This window comes from Photinus pyralis, unplaced genomic scaffold, assembly GCF_008802855.1.
Source record: "Photinus pyralis isolate 1611_PpyrPB1 unplaced genomic scaffold, Ppyr1.3 Ppyr1.4_LG1, whole genome shotgun sequence".
Classification (NCBI taxonomy): domain Eukaryota; kingdom Metazoa; phylum Arthropoda; class Insecta; order Coleoptera; family Lampyridae; genus Photinus; species Photinus pyralis.
The window spans coordinates 25554954-25571028 of record NW_022170249.1 but is presented as its reverse complement, the minus strand read 5'-3'; the positions used below and the strand labels follow the sequence as shown (position 1 = coordinate 25571028).

The window sequence follows — 16075 nt, the reverse complement described above, 5'->3', positions numbered from 1 at the left end:
ACCCTACCCCTACCCACCGAAATGATAACAGGCTATTTTCAATATAAATTTGATTGCGTTTTATTCCTAATGTAGAGGATTTTTTTGCACATTAGATAAATTCATATTAGCAAGCGTATTTTTAGAATGGAATGTATCAATGCAAGATAAGGCATGTAAGAGTGTAATTGAAAATGCTAAATTGCGTGGAAATTAACCTACGTCATACGCGAATTAATTGCAATGATTTGTTATTTTAGAAGAGGATAATCGGGCTGTTTTGAATTCGGTATGCCAACATCGCTACGTGAAATTGATTCCTGGAAAAAAAGAACGGGACAGTACATCAAACCCGAGATCAAACCTAATCTAAAGGTGACCAAAGCGCTACCGTAAATTGAGATAATCAAAGATAGGATGCTTTTTTCGGTATCTTTTAGGTATGGTAAAAGATTTATGATCCGAGGAATCTTAGGTGCTACACCCTGTATAATGCTCTAGCCGACCACTACAAACTATGCCATTCAGTGGCAGAATTCCGCATGGAAACTAAACGATTTTTAGCGCATTTCCACAAAAATAAACAAAAAATGCGCTATTGTGGCCATTTTGTCCGTCCGTCCGTACGCTCGTTTTGCGACCCTACTAGTTCTTTATCTTAAGAGCTATTGTTCTACTTTTTTCGCTATTTGGTTCGTTATGGTGTTGAGTCTTGTACCAAGGAAGGAATTTTTTCTGTACCGCTTACAAAATGTTATGGTAAAAAAAAACAAAAAAACCATTTTTTACATGTTCCATAATTTTACACTTTTGCCGTTTGAATTGCATGAAATTCAATATGGGCATAGCTTTAGCCATATAATACGCAATGCCAAAAGTTGAATCGAATCGATTCAAAATTCACATTGCCCTTTTCGCATCTCGACCATTTATAAACCGAATTGCAAACTTTTTTACTTATAAAAGTATTTGAATGAAATTTGATACATAGGCACTTGAAATAAAGGAAAATCTAACGCCAGTTTCAAAATTTGGTTTTGCGCATGCGCAGTGCGAACTTTTTTTATTTATGGAAGAATTTAAATGAAATGTGATACATAGGCACTTGGAATAAAGGAAAATCTAGCGCCAGTTTCAAAATTTTATTTTGCGCATGCGCAGTGCCAACTTTTTTATCTATGGAAGCATTTAAGTGAAATTTGATACTTAGGCGCTTGGAACAAAGGAAAATCTTCCAACTTTCTTATTTAGAAAAGCATTTAAATGAAATTCAACTGAAATTGAAATAGCACGTCAAAAATGGATTGCCCATGTGCAACGCTATCTTTCATATTTGTGGTCGGATTTTTACGATTTTAACAAGTTGCATCTTACAAATGGGAAATGAATGCAAGTGGAAATGCGCTTTATGTAAATCGTTTACGATTACTTTTTAACTTGTTACTATAATTACACCATGATACTACTGTGTTAAGTTGTAGTATCATGCTATTACACCATCAATGAATACATTTATGGCTGTAAAAACATGTGATATACCCACGGGTGATATTTTTATATCATTATGTATTAGTATATTTCCCGTCCCGTCATTGTTTTATTGTATTAAAGGTTCTCAAAACGTTTACAAAATTCTAGACATTATTTGAGACTCTGAGGCTATTCTAGTCTATTCACATAAGGGGACCACAGAACCTGTATGTGGGCTCTCCTTTACCCATTATGTTAGGCAGGTGATAGTTGACCATCCAGTGCTCCATGAGGACACCGATGATCTTCCTAACGTGGCTTCTTGTACTATTTACTTAGTATGTTAAATAATAACTAGTCTAGTACCTTGTAATTTCTACCTATATAACATTTATTCGAAGATTAAATAATACTACTTCTACTACGTTCGTTACATGCTTTTTTCCAACTTAAATATTACAGGTATATAACCACGGGCCTTTTTTTTTTTAAGAGGTCCCGCTATTTTCGTTGCCTTCATTGACAAAAGTAATGATCGCCTAAAGTAGGCACAGCAACAACATGCCATGCCTTATCACATCGGGCTCCGTCGGCTTTTTCAAGAAAGAGATACCTTAAACTGTTGGCTCTCATTTCCAAGTTTTACAATATATTGAGATGTTGGTTGCATATAGGTACTGCGATCATTACTTTTGTCAATGACTGTACACACATACACTGAAAAAAATTGCATGTCTGCATTTGATGAAATCTTCACGTCCAAAAAAACATTGACCTAGCTCGAGCTAGACATTCTAAAAAACGGACATGACCCCTTCCGAATGTACCAACTTCATTTTAACTTGTGATTGCGATTTACGGTTTCTAAAACAATACGTATAACCTGAGCTTTTGGGTCTGTTCTGGAACCGGAAGTGCCAGGTGACCCAAATTTGTGCGCTACAAAGAAACCAGTTTCTGTTAAATTCAAAAATTCCCATTTTCCCAATTTAACGCAAATACTACAATAAATTGGGTGCATAGAATCCAAAAATGTCCCCACTTCTGTTCCAGCTCCGACCAACTTTCTACTATTAAAAATTGATTCAAGGTCAACAAAAGATAGCTTTTTGAAGATGCTGAAGGTACAGAAGCTCCTAAGATTCTACTGTTATGCAAGACATGCTCAATGACACTAAATTTAATTTCCTTTTATTATTTGACAACTCAAGTCTTGTATTGCCTTTACTGTCCCAAATCTCTTTCTATTGCTGATAAACAGATAAACACGCGTGTACTCTTGTCTGCACAAAAATATGTTAGGTATATAGTTCAATCATTACAAAATTTATTTGTAAAGTACATGCAATGCACTTTAACAATAAAGCAAGTAGTTTCCCTGGTATTACCCGGCCCGTTGGCTTACCCTCTAGGAAAGAAAACTGTGCCATATCAGGTCACCTAAAGCAATTGTAATAATAAAGTATTTGCACCAATTAATTTAAATTGAAGTTCCTAAAAAGCATTGTATAAAAAATTGGGAAAATGTAAAAAAAATCAATTTTTTAGAAACGTTAAATCTTCTATTTATTCATACTTTATACATGCAAAACATGCCTGATGCATTACTTCAAAATGAAATTCCCGTAAAGGTCATCATATAAACAACCCACCTGATGAAAATAAACAAGTTCAAAGCATTATAACAGTACCAGGACCTGAAAGTGAACAGTTACTAATTTGCATCTTTCCTTTCAAGAATATGTGACCAGTTCCTCAGTAACGCACAAAATGTCAACACAGGCAAGAATATTCCTTTTCATAGTGTGCGCCGTAGCGCTTAGTTACTGCAAAGGTTGTGCCGAAACCAACACAAAATCCCACAATAACCCGTTATATTTTTAGACATTGCTATGGACCGACGGTATTGCCCCATATGCGATTCTTCAGTATACGGTTACTGCTCGGAGAAGATGTTCCACGATTCCTGCTGTTGCAGTCCGCACAACGACTATTGTAAGAGCTTACTTGCGATACCCATAACAGATTACCAAATTTTGTAGATCCGCTACCGTTCCAATGCCAGTTTGCCGACTGCAGCTTTCTCCACGCGAACTCGTGCAAGGAGCACAGCCTCATAGCGGGTTGCTGCTGTATTGATAAATTAAACATCTTCTTTAAACAATAATAATTCTAATATTTTATTTACAGTGGAGTCACAACGATCAACTTATATACTCATGCATTTAACGCAAATGATTTAAATATAATGACTAGAATTTGTGTTAATATTTACAATAAAAATACTTTCGCGGAAGGAATTGCTTTCTGTTTAAAATTTTAGTTAATTTGTAAGCGTTTATTTACATCATCTGAAGTTCAATCTCTTCGTAAAATAGTAATATTTTGATGAGCTTTTATATACACCTTTAGAATCTGTAACTTTTATGCCCTGTATTCAGAGATTTTTAGTTTCAACCGATATTGAAAACCCTGTATAACATTAAAAGAGTTACAATATATTATATAATGCTACACCTACAATATGCCATTTACTTGCGCATTTATATTTGGTTCTGATTTTAAGTGCAGAAAATTTGTACAAAATACAAACAGTATTGGATTTTTTATTCTTTAAGGAGTTGTTTCCCACAAAATTACGCAAGCTGTGTTGTGAGCAGTTACAGGTGCTCTACACATGTTTCGATGAATAACAGTAATCATTAAAAAATAATGACAAAGCAACTTGTATATTAAATAAACATTTCTTTATTTTTTAGGGATTTTAATTTTTTTACTTTATTACAAAAAATAATCAAAAATCCTCCTCGTTTTCCGTTTCCCATTTTGTTCCACTTCCGCCTCATCCTTCCTCTTGGTACATAATTGGAGCATTATTTTGACAATCACCTTCAGTGAAACTTTTTTCCAAAACTCTCTCAGCTAGTCCTTCAAAAAACCATTTTTTAGGTTTTTTCTACAGCTATAAGCTCATATAAATTAAATATTCTATTAGCCCTTATTTTTGAATGGATTTAAGCTGAAAGAACTTGAACAAGTTACTATTGATTGCCCATCCTACATAAAAAAGAATCAGTATTTTCAGAAAAACAAAACCTACAATTTTGCACCAAACAAAATTTTGCGTCTCATAATAGTCTTTGAGTTATTTTGTACAAAAAGTATTTTTTTGAAAACTTCTAGAGTACCTATATTACATGTACCTAAATAAAATTAATTGTAAAGTGGTAACAATTTTTTTAAATTGAGGTTAGTAATAATTAGGGAGTGATTTTCGTATTTTTTGTCCCTAAAAAAATAGGGACCCAGATTATTTTCGTCACAACTCGCTTAGTTTTGATGATAGGGACCTTTATAAAAAAAATAAAGGTTTTTCAAGCACTTCAAAAAAGCTTCTATGAGTTTTCTCTGAAAATGCATTTTTTGGTTACTTCACGTTGAAATTTTTGGCGTTTGATGAATAAGAACCAATCTTCCACAAGCTATTATTCGATTTCTATTGGGTCTACACGGATGATAAACCCACCCTAACTAAGTTACATTTTTACAAAGAATAATTTTTCCAATCAAATACTTTTTCCTCAAACGTCAATAGAACATGACATTTCTCAACTCATTTCATGACATAAAAGTTATTCGGAAAAAAAACCGTCAAACAACATGGGTTTTTAGGTTAAAAAATAGACCCCTTCACTCATGAATCTGTCTAAAAGGAAATTTAAAAAAGTTCATATAAGCATATGTCCGCAAACACCTAATGACCGACCTACAGAGTGTCAAAATTTCAAGAGTTTTGTTGAATCAAAAATTATTAAAAATATTCAACAAATTTACAAACTTAAAAACTATGAACAGTGTCGTGCGTCTGTATTTAATTCAGCTGTTACTGAAAAAACATATAAATCAAAATTATTTTAGTTTTTATGTCCATAAACTTTAAGAATATGTAATAAAAAATAGTAGTTGCCATTAAAAATATATATTCCCCCTTGGATCTGTAGACGTCCGCCACTGGTGACAATTCTAAGGTATACAAATCAGCGGCAAAATTTTTATAATTTTGGATAGCACAAAAAAGTCTAAAAAAATATACTTTCGAAGATATATTCAGTGCTCCAGATAAAATTTCCACCCTGTATATTTTCCCGAACATCCGTTCCGCAAGCTTCTTTTTGTTGGAGGGATTCTATTGCATCCTGTTGAGATCCTATTTTAGGAGAGCTACATTTTCCACAATACGCAGTAGAACCATTCCGTTCTTTATAGTCATGAATTTCTGCCTGCTTGTCAAAAAACAGGGCGCAATCACACATTTTTTATTATTGAGAATGTTCTAAACATTTTGGTGATATTGTTCTCGATATTTGAAGCGTCTGCGTTACTATTTCCATAAGAAGAATATATGAGGACATTTTAATTGGAGTTCTGGTTTTTGCTATCGGTCCGTTCACTTAGCCCTCCCATTAGCCTAACAATACACCAATTTTTTTGTGTCTCTTTGGCTTTAGAAATAGTTTTAAAAAACCCCCGCTCTTGAATTAAACATTTTCACACTGAAACAACAGTATTACACAGCACTTTTGATTGTGCTTGTATGTTCACGGATTGTGCCTTTTTGATTTAGGAAATATTTCGAAAAATGAAATCCCCCCATTGCCCCCCCCCCACCTAAGTAAACGCTTACTCAAAATGGAACAGACAGTGACCATAAAAGCGCAATTAAGCACAATCAAAGTACTAGGTATATTTAGACAGCGCGTAACGCGTTTATTAGTTAGTATTTAGTATAAAAATTGTGGGGCTTATCAGAATTCGCCAGAAATTTAGTAAAAAATGCAAATTTAGTAAAAAATGCAAATTTGGTAAATTTTTAATGGAGCGCGTTATATATTCTTCGAAAAATTGAAAAATCTTTTCTTTCTAATTTCAAAAATACATATTTATTAGCAATACTTTGCTTAAATTGGATAAACTACAGGAAATGTATTGGAAGTAGTAATGACCATTTATTATTTGTAAATTTAGGACACATTTTGTTTATTGAAAATAAATATTAAACAGTCAAGTTGGTCTGGGTTATTCTCAAGGTAAAAATAATATATTAATTGATAAAAAATAATAAACTTTGTGATTTTCTTTTGTTTTTTTACCTTTGTATTTACAGTTTTTTTTCTCTTCTAACAAAAGCGTTGTCTAAATATACGAAATCACCCTGTACTTCAGTATGAAAAGGTCAATTTTTGAGGGAAGGGGAGGGGGGGGGGCGTTAAAAGTTCACTTTACCCTCCATTTGGTTTCTCTAAATATATGTGAACCTAAAAGCCCAATTAAGCACAATTGAAGTATTATGTGATACTGGCGTATTAAACAGTTTAATTTTTTACGGCGCTAAACGTTCACTTAGCCCCCATTTTAATTTTTAAAATTTTTCTAAAACGAAAAAGGCACAAATTGTGCACACAAATGCACAATAGAACACATTGAGATACAGTAGAGTAGATACAACAAAATTGCTTCATTTTTGGGCTAACAGATGGCTAAATGAACGGACTCTTTGGAGCTTCCTACACAAGCATATTTAACGTTTTCCAAAAAAGTATATACAGGGTCGCGATTAAATCTCACGCTCAAACCGTTTGAGATATAGGCATGAAAATTAGAACGCTATTTTTTTTAGTGCGACCGCCATCTTGAATTTTTTTTAATAGCAACGTGAATTTCTTGTACGTTAAATTGTCCTGCCAAACAACACTCAAGGTTTGTACTTAAACCGAGTAAATTTGTGTTGTTGAAATTTAAAATTTGTTTCCTTTAGCAATTTGACTCGAATAACGCAACAGATTTTCATTAAACGACCCAAATGTACTCGGTCAAATACAAACCTATTGTAAGTTATAAAAAAAATATCATTCCAAACACACAAACCTTAGAACTACATGTAGTTTACAACAAAGCACTACCAAAGATATCTACACTGATTCTTCTCACAAACAGATAATTTGCATATGGTAAACACATCCTTAAAGTTTGAGATTGGATTAGGTACATACCACAATTTTGCTTATGCTTATGATTAAAATCAATTCCATTACTAGATCACAGTTCTTTTTAATTTACCAATACCTAAATAGCTTCAAAAATATCCCAATCTTTAAACCTCATCCATCTTCATGTATAAATTTTCAATGAAACCTCCCCACTTGTAATATTTTTTTAGACGAATCCTTTTTACCAAAGTGCTATACAGGGTGTTTTAGTTGTTGTAGTTGCTTTAGTTCTAGTAACTTCGTTATTTTAAATAGAAACCCCTATTTTTGGATTCTATTTGAAATTTCAGTAGAATCCAAATATAGGCGTTTCATTTAAAATTACAGCTTCCAAAAAAACACCCTGTATATCGGCATATTCGAAAAAGATAATTTCATGTTTTAGAGGGAAACTTAAATGCTGTGTATACTATAACGCTCGTGGGGAGCGAATGCCGATCACTGAACAACTGATGCCGATCCACAACTGTATGTTTTTCATATTAAATTTGTAGAGCTGCATCAGGTGTTCTGTGACCGGCATTCTCTCCTGGCAAGCATAATATACACATACCACTTTAAGTGTTTTTTTACCATAAAACATTGGCGCTTACTGTGGGGCCATTCCAATGCAATTACATTCCAAATTCCAATACTGTCTGCATTTTGATTCGGAAATCAACAATTAATTGGTTGCTACCTACCAGTTACGAACCAACAGTTGGGCTGCTACGTGAATCGCTAGGTCTAGATAAAGGAAGTGGTTTTGCAATGCCAATCTTAACCTTACCGAGCGACGTTCCTTTTAATGCTTGCACGGCCTGATCGAGATTGGCGTTCTTAATAACTCTATCGTTGACCGATATTAAGCGATCGCCAGGCTTCAACCTACCATCAAGCTCTGCAGCACCGTTAGGTACTAAACTACGTATCACGATTACGGTTGACTTCGGATCCAAGGGATCTTGATAATCTAAAATAGAAAAACCGAGCCCCCTCTCGCCCTTCACTAAATCTACAAATTCGACCGAATCCGACCACATGGCCAGGTTTGTGTTTTCTAAAGATCGCGACTTAGCCTTTTGCAAGTTAGTCTCGTCGGTAATTGTAGCGGTACTCGACGTATTAATACTAGTATCACTAAGTGCCTTAAGTAATTTCTGCTCGGGTTGAGGAAGTAGGTTTTTCAAGCTTCCACCTAAAATATTTCTAGCTTCGAACGCTTCCCTATCCTGCGAAGTATTTATAACACGATTCTCGTCGTGCTTACGTGAACACACAAGGCGGACTGTATTTGGTAGACTTTTGAGTATTTTTACGACCTCGACATGTTTTATCCCCAACAACTTCTGACCGTTAACTTCCAGCAGCTCATCCCCCGACCCCAACTTGCCGTGCTGTCCGACGGGACCGTCGGGTAAAATTGACCGGATGTAGTGGCGCGGTCTCAGCTCAACTCCACCTTCAACGTCGACCGTACCTTCTAAACTTATTCCTAGTCCTTTTAATTTTTTTATGTGCGCTACTACAATTTCAGACTCGGGACCGACGAGGCTCTCCCACTTTTTCTTGATCGTCGTTTCCAAATCTTCGGTTAAATCGGCGTCAAAGTTTTCATCCACGAATATCTCAACGTTGTCGGGGTTGTTGTCGTAAATCTGAAAGTACACAGTATTAATTGTTGCTATCTCTTGTTTATTCTATTTAGTTTTTAACTTTTTTCAGGAGTACACAAATACACAATGAAAAATTAAAATTTATTGGACATACGAAGAAAAATTATTGATACAAACCCTTTTCCTACCCTACCCTGTGGGTGCGTGTGAATGGATTAAAGAAAGGCACCACTTGCCACTAAAACATCATACACAATAATAATTTTATTTATTGTGTAAATAAATCATTTAAAGTTTTGTCAACCAAAAAAGAACAACAAAAGATATACAGGGTGAGTTTTTTCCAATGTTCAGTATGAGGATCTCGTAAACGGTAAAAAAATACAGGGTCGATTAAATTAGCAAAAATTGCAGAAAAAAATTGCAGAATTTTATGTAGATTAATTTTCCCTTTCTTGTAGCTCTACAAACAACGAAGTTATGGTAAAAAACCGAAAAATGTCATTTTCAAAAATGAGCTGGCGTTCATTTATTTTCAGATTTCAAAAAATAGTTTAAATAAATCCTTAGCAATTTCTTCTCAGCTTTCTGATGATGCTAAAATATAATTTGACAAATTGTGAATTTCGAGTTTCTTTCTTATTTCTTATGGACGCCATATTGGATTTTTATGTCATTTGAGAGAGAAAAAAATTACAAAACCAACACACTTACTATTTAATTTGGGAATCAACTTTGTATTTTTGCCTCGAAGTTTACAATGTATTTCTTATGGCAATAATTCCATGGCTGATTGTGATTAAAACCAAATTCATTCGTTTATTGTCTTGCATTGACACCATCGACTCGGCCATGGAATTATTGCCATAAGAAACACATTGTAAGCTTCAAGGCAAAAATGCACGATTGATTCCCAAGTCAAATATTAAGTGTTTAAAAAGAAAAAATTACCAAGGGTTTTTTAAAACTATTTTTTGATATCTTCGAAAATAAATAAACGCCGGCGCATTTTTGAAAATGACATTTTTCGGTTTTTTGAAGAAGAAAGAATATTATAAATAAATCGGCATCGCCTCACTAAAAACCCCTATAAGAATATGCAGTGCCCTACGTTCCTTGCACTGTAAAGTCTAGGTGAGACATACTTATGACTATTGTGACTGAACCGAGTTCGCATTCCCAAATAGTTGAAGGGAAGGTCAAATATGACGTTTCTTTTGCGCATGCGCAGTGAATTCTACGGTGCGGACAATTTAGATTAAAATTTAATGGCATGTGGAGTGTATTTCAAAATTTTCACAGACCAATTAGTGCAGCAGTTATAGGTTTCAACCTTGCATTTTGTGATAACTTTATGAAACTTTCAGAGGATGTTCTAGACACCCTAAGGTTCAATTTCAGCTATGCCGCCACCCCCGCAACCCCGGACGGCACTTGCTATAGTGGGTTTCTTAAGTGCAAGGTAGCATTTCAATACCCGCCCATAAAATGAGTCAAAAATCTATATCCAAGTTTTGCGAGATCCCGCAAATTCCGGGATCCCGCGGGATTAACATCTAACAATCCCGAAAATACCGGGATTGAGATTTTGCTGCGGGATTGCATTCCCTACTAGAAAGCAATTTCGAAAGAAAATTCAAAGAGCTGTAACTTTTGAACTAGTAGCCAATCTAGGAACTGTTTGAAATTATGGATTCTACAGGCCACATTCTATAAGAACAATTTTTTTCCGGGTCGATCTGAGACAATTTTTTTTTAAGGGCCTCAAAAAAAGGCAGTGTATAACCTTCCTTTTTTACCAAAAATCGACTACAGCAAAATTTCTCCGGAAAACACTTTTTCTTATTAATTTTGGTGCGTAGAATCCAAAACAATTCGTAGTTTTTCGATCAGACTTCTCAATCAAAAGTTATAGACTAGAAACCAATTTCGAAAGAAAATTCGAAGGGCTGCAACTTTTGAACTAGTAGCCAAATCTAGGAACTGTTTGAAATTATGGATTCTACAGGCCACATTCTATAAGAAAAATTTTTTTCCGGGTCAATCTGAGACAATTTTTTTTGAGGGCCTCAAAAAAAGGCAGTCTATATAACCTACCTTTTTTACTAAAAATCGACTACACCAAAATTTCTCCGGAAAACACTTTTTCGTATTAATTTTGGTGGGTAGAATCCAAAACAATTCGTACTTTTTCGATCAGACTTCTCAATCAAAAGTTATAGACTAGAATCCAATTTCGAAAGAAAATTCAAAGGGCTGTAACTTTTGAACTAGTAGCCCAATCTTGGAACTGTTTGAAATTATGGATTCTACAGGCCACATTCTATAAGAAAAAATTTTTTCCGGGTCGATCTGAGACAATTTTTTTTTGAGGGCCTCAAAAAAAGGCAGTGTATAACCTTCCTTTTTTACCAAAAATCGACTGCACCAAAATTTCTCGGGAAAACACTTTTTTTTATTAATTTTGGTGCGTAGAATCCAAAACAATTCGTACTTTTTCGATCAGACTTCTCAATCAAAAGTTATAGACTAGAAACCAATGTCGAAAGAAAATTCAAAGGGCTGTAACTTTTGAACTAGTAGCCCAATCTAGGAACTGTTTGAAATTATGGATTCTACAGGCCACATTCTATAAGAAAAATTTTTTTCCGGGTCAATCTAAGACAATTTTTTTTGAGGGCCTCAAAAAAAGGCAGTGTATAACCTTCCTTTTTTACCAAAAATCGACTACACCAAAATTTCTCCGGAAAAAACTTTTTTTAATTAATTTTGGTGCGTAGAACCCCGAGACTTGAAAGTAGCTTTAGTTATTCCCGTTTTTAAATCAGGAGATGCTCAAGATCACAGAAACTACAGGCCAATATCAATGCTACCTATTTTTTCAAAAATTTTTGAAAAAATAGTTCATAGTCAAATAGCAGATCACTTTGAATTTAACAATATACTAGATAATGACCAATACGGGTTCAGGAAAGGACGACGCACAATCCAAGCTTTGAGTAAATTTGTAAATAACACCCTCGCTTGTTTTGAAGAAGGTCTCTATTCACTCGCAATATTTTTAGACCTATCAAAAGCATTTGATAGTGTCTCGCATAATATATTACTTAGTAAACTGGAACGGATTTATAATTTCGACCAAAACAGTTTAAAACTTATTGAATCATATCTTTCGGATAGATCTCAATATGTTATAATAAATGAAAATATCATGTCCGATAAGTTACATACCAAACGAGGGGTTCCTCAGGGATCCATATCAGGACCATTGCTGTTTTTAATCTACTTTAACGATTTTCCCCAATATATGAAACCACATGCCGACTGCATTCTTTATGCAGATGACTCCAATATTTTCTCAAAACGGGAAAATTTGGATAAAGTTTTAGCGACCAAAGAAGAACTAACATCTCTGGCCTCTACATGGTGTATAGCCAATGACCTGATCCTAAATAAAGGAAAAACAGAAGTGTTACTAACTACGTTAAGGCATCACACCTTTGATAACCCTAGTTTTGTAAAATTTTTAGGGCTAGTCATTGATGAAAAGCTAAGTCTGGCGGCACATACTAATAGTATATGTAAAAAAATCAGTACCAACATATATGTTTTACGAAGACTGACCGACAATGTGTCAAAGTCAATCTTATTAACAGCATATTATTCGCTGATACACACGTTAATAAACTACAGCTTATTAATATGGGGTAACTGCGCCACAGCCAAAGATGTCTTCGCCCTGCAGAGAAGAGCGATACGTATAGTTGACTCATTAGGTTATCAGGAAGAATGCAGAGACTCCTTTAGACAACTGCAAATACTAACCCTGCCGAGCATGTATATACTAGAATGCATACTGTATGCCAGAATTAATACAGATAATTTTAAAACCCATGCAGACATACATCGTCATGATACCAGAAACAAAAACAATATTAGGGCAGCTTACGTTCGACTATCTAAGACCCAAAGTAATCACCAGTTCCAAGCTAAAAAATTCTTTAACCTCCTACCAAAGAGTATCCAATCATAATGATATAAAAAAACTAAAAGTAACCCTTAAACGATACCTAACATTTTCCATACAAGAATTTGTAAGTGAAGGCTTTAGAGAATCAGAGTGATTTTAAATTTAAATTGACTATTGTATTAAGTAAATATATAAGTACATTACATATGTTATTTAACTAGAAAAACTTGACGAATGTAAGCGCTACTGTGCAAAACATGAAAATATATCATCATTATTATTATTATTACTTCATTCTTTAATGTACAATGTACACAATAACCTGGGCGGCCAGCTTGTTGGTAGGTACCATAAAGCAACCCTTTCTGCGAAACATACATTATCTAGAAAATCCTTTAAAGAAGTTTATTGGAGAATTTGTAACTAATGGTGAGCAGCTTAAGGCTTTTGCAAGGGGATGGTTTGTAGTTCTACCACCATTTTGTAGGTATTATGTTAGTATGGATAAGTCAATAAGTAACGTCATAAAAGTCAACATTTTTCTACGCCTACTTGAGGTAGTTGTAATACCAAAACCCCCCTTCCATGAGTGCGCCCCTGATATTTTAAGCATCTGATGTATTTATTTCCATTGTTTTGTTGCCTCCAATAGATTTTGTTTTGTTTTTTTTTATTCATCACAGACTACTTGATTAAAATATAAAAATCGTTGATTTAACTGGTATCTTGTTTTCAATCCTATGCAAGTAATCTAAAAATTCAACATGGCGCCTATTTAACTTTAGGAAGTTGGTAAATGTTCCTCAAAAGTCCCGTCAAAAGTAGCCATCTTGAATTTTTTTTAACATCAATTCTGAATGAAGCGTATCAAAGACAGTAACTTTTATATAAATCTTTTTTTTATATCTCTTATACTGTCAATGATATAAGACATTCAAGGAAATGACCAATTTTAGTTTTTTTGAATATACGTCGACATTTTGAATTTTCATAAGGAAATTTTAAATATGCATCTAAAACTGCAAAACATTGCCCATTTAATAAGAAAGTTACCCATGCAATCCCACGCGATCTGGGACACACTGTATATGTTGATCGACTATAAATAATGAATAACCACGATAAGGTGCTTCTTGGATGACTATTAACGATCCTCGAGATCTTTTATAATGTTGTACTGCTGTCTGCCTATCCGTCTGTCTGTTGTCTGCCCGTATACACGATAACTTTGTGTAGAAAAGTCCGATCGCTTTGAAAATTGATACATATGTTCTTTAGGACCTTCAAGAAAGGACGCTATTGTTTTTCAGCTACTAACGGGCCAAAAAGTTCCAGCTCACACCTCCAAAAAAGGGTTTCATTTATAATTCCTGTTACAAAAACATACGAATGTCCGGTTTTATGTGTTAGTAATAATAATAATAATAAGGCAACTATGCAGATGAATAAAAAAAATGCGCATGCGCAGTCCAACTTTGGTATTTGCGCAATCCCATTTTTTTATTTGTCAAGATATTTAAATGAAATTTTGTATGTAGGCACCTCGAATAAAAGTAAAACAAATGCTGAATCAAAAAAATTTGTTTTACAAGCTATGCTGATCTGGTGGAACAGAATCAACCCCTTAAGGACTGTTGTAAGAATACGTGTGAAGATCTCGAGGATCGTTTGGTATCCAGTTGTATCAATTTTTTTTAAAATGCAGGAGATAACAAAAAAACGAGCAAAAAATTAATTCCCCATTGCTACTATTCACCCCCCTCCCCCACCTGTATTGCATCTTACCTCACTATTAACAGTTGTGACCGATTCACCCTCCGGTTCTATTGAAATATCAGCATCTATCGGAATCCAGCTAAGTGTCGTAACCGACGGAGACGGAGGACTTAAATCTTTCTTGTCTTGCTGGCTGGCTAACGCTTCTTGCAAGTGCTCATACTTCGGACCGCGTAGATACCTTTCCAGCGTAAGCACGACCGCATTCCCGCTCTGCTTCAGTTTCTCGACCGCCTGATGATTGGTGCATTCGTGAAGCGGATAACCGTTCACCTCGACGATACGATCGTTAATGTCGATTGTACCGCAACGGTACGCCTCGCTTCCTTCGCTGATACTTTTTATGAAAATCCCGCTCAGATCCTCTCGTTCGCAGACGTATCCGGCGATCGTAATACCTAAGCCATACTCGTTCTTGTTTAACTCGACCGTAAAACGTTCGGTTTCCGGCAAAGCTTGTTCGATATCGACGGGCGTGACCACAAACTGCTTCTCACTATCCGGCGATAAATTATTCGACGAATTTACTACGTTAATATCGATAGCGTTAAGTACGTTTAATTCGTTAATATCAATATTATTTAAATGTAATTGAGCGAGATCTTGATTATTATAAGCGTGCAAGTTGCAAATTTGCGAGTAACCATTTTGAAGCAATTGCCGGTCTAATTCTTCGGGATCCGTTAGAATTTTCGTCGGAACTATCGGCGCCGTACTCGAGACATTGTGGAAATTAACAGACGACGGCTCGATCGGTCTCGCTACTACCATTCTAACCTGCGAACCGGTTTGGCGAAGAACGCTTGCCACCTGATCGGATCCTAGACCTCGCAGATTTACATCGCCGATTTGTAAGATGTGGTCGCCGCTTTGAAGTCGATTGTCTCTGTCGGCAATCCCTCCTGGAAGAATAGATTTGATAACGACACCAGTGCTTCGGCCGCCGACGATGCCAAAACCTAAACCGGAACCGTCATTTATAAGGTCTATTACTTCAACTTGAGACCATTCTGTACTTAAGACCATTTTGTGATTTTTTGTACATTTTTAATTTTGGACAAGTTAAATGCTCTAGCGCCTTTCGATTTTGGTTTTTCTCTTTTGTCAAACGCCCATTTTATGTAAATGCTTTAAGCAAAACATTTCAATCTCACTACTGCGGTACCTCATCTTATTTTCTTGCGTTTTTAAATTCACTTTTAAATTCTCATTTGACGTTTATAACACACATTTTGACA

General features: G+C 35.0%; 2 protein-coding genes across 2 annotated transcripts; one reads left to right on the top strand and one right to left on the bottom strand.

The window, feature by feature from the left end:
- Positions 1 to 3058: 3058 nt before the first annotated feature.
- LOC116164515 lies at positions 3059 to 3745 on the top strand. Its single transcript, XM_031478740.1, has 3 exons — positions 3059 to 3283; positions 3334 to 3444; positions 3492 to 3745. The coding sequence occupies exons 1-3, from the start codon at positions 3220 to 3222 to the stop codon at positions 3614 to 3616; spliced, it is 300 nt and encodes a 99-aa protein (XP_031334600.1). The 5' UTR covers positions 3059 to 3219; the 3' UTR covers positions 3617 to 3745.
- A 1205-nt stretch (positions 3746 to 4950) lies between these two features.
- LOC116164252 (patj homolog) lies at positions 4951 to 16075 on the bottom strand. Its single transcript, XM_031478431.1, has 2 exons — positions 14847 to 16075; positions 4951 to 9133 (listed from the first exon to the last, which is right to left on the bottom strand). The coding sequence occupies exons 1-2, from the start codon at positions 15861 to 15863 to the stop codon at positions 8183 to 8185; spliced, it is 1968 nt and encodes a 655-aa protein (XP_031334291.1). The 5' UTR covers positions 15864 to 16075; the 3' UTR covers positions 4951 to 8182.

What these genes read in the sequence shown, in the direction of transcription:
- LOC116164252 (XM_031478431.1), bottom strand. Translation starts at nt 15,863, where the DNA reads ATGGTCTTAAGTACAGAATGGTCTCAAGTTGAAGTAATAGACCTTATA. An exon ending in TCACAACTGTTAATAGTGAG is followed by an intron (nt 9,134 to 14,846) that starts GTAAGATGCAAT and finishes GTGTACTTTCAG; the next exon opens with ATTTACGACAACAACCCCGA.
- LOC116164515 (XM_031478740.1), top strand. Translation starts at nt 3,220, where the DNA reads ATGTCAACACAGGCAAGAATATTCCTTTTCATAGTGTGCGCCGTAGCG. An exon ending in AGCGCTTAGTTACTGCAAAG is followed by an intron (nt 3,284 to 3,333) that starts GTTGTGCCGAAA and finishes TTATATTTTTAG; the next exon opens with ACATTGCTATGGACCGACGG. An exon ending in CAGTCCGCACAACGACTATT is followed by an intron (nt 3,445 to 3,491) that starts GTAAGAGCTTAC and finishes CAAATTTTGTAG; the next exon opens with ATCCGCTACCGTTCCAATGC.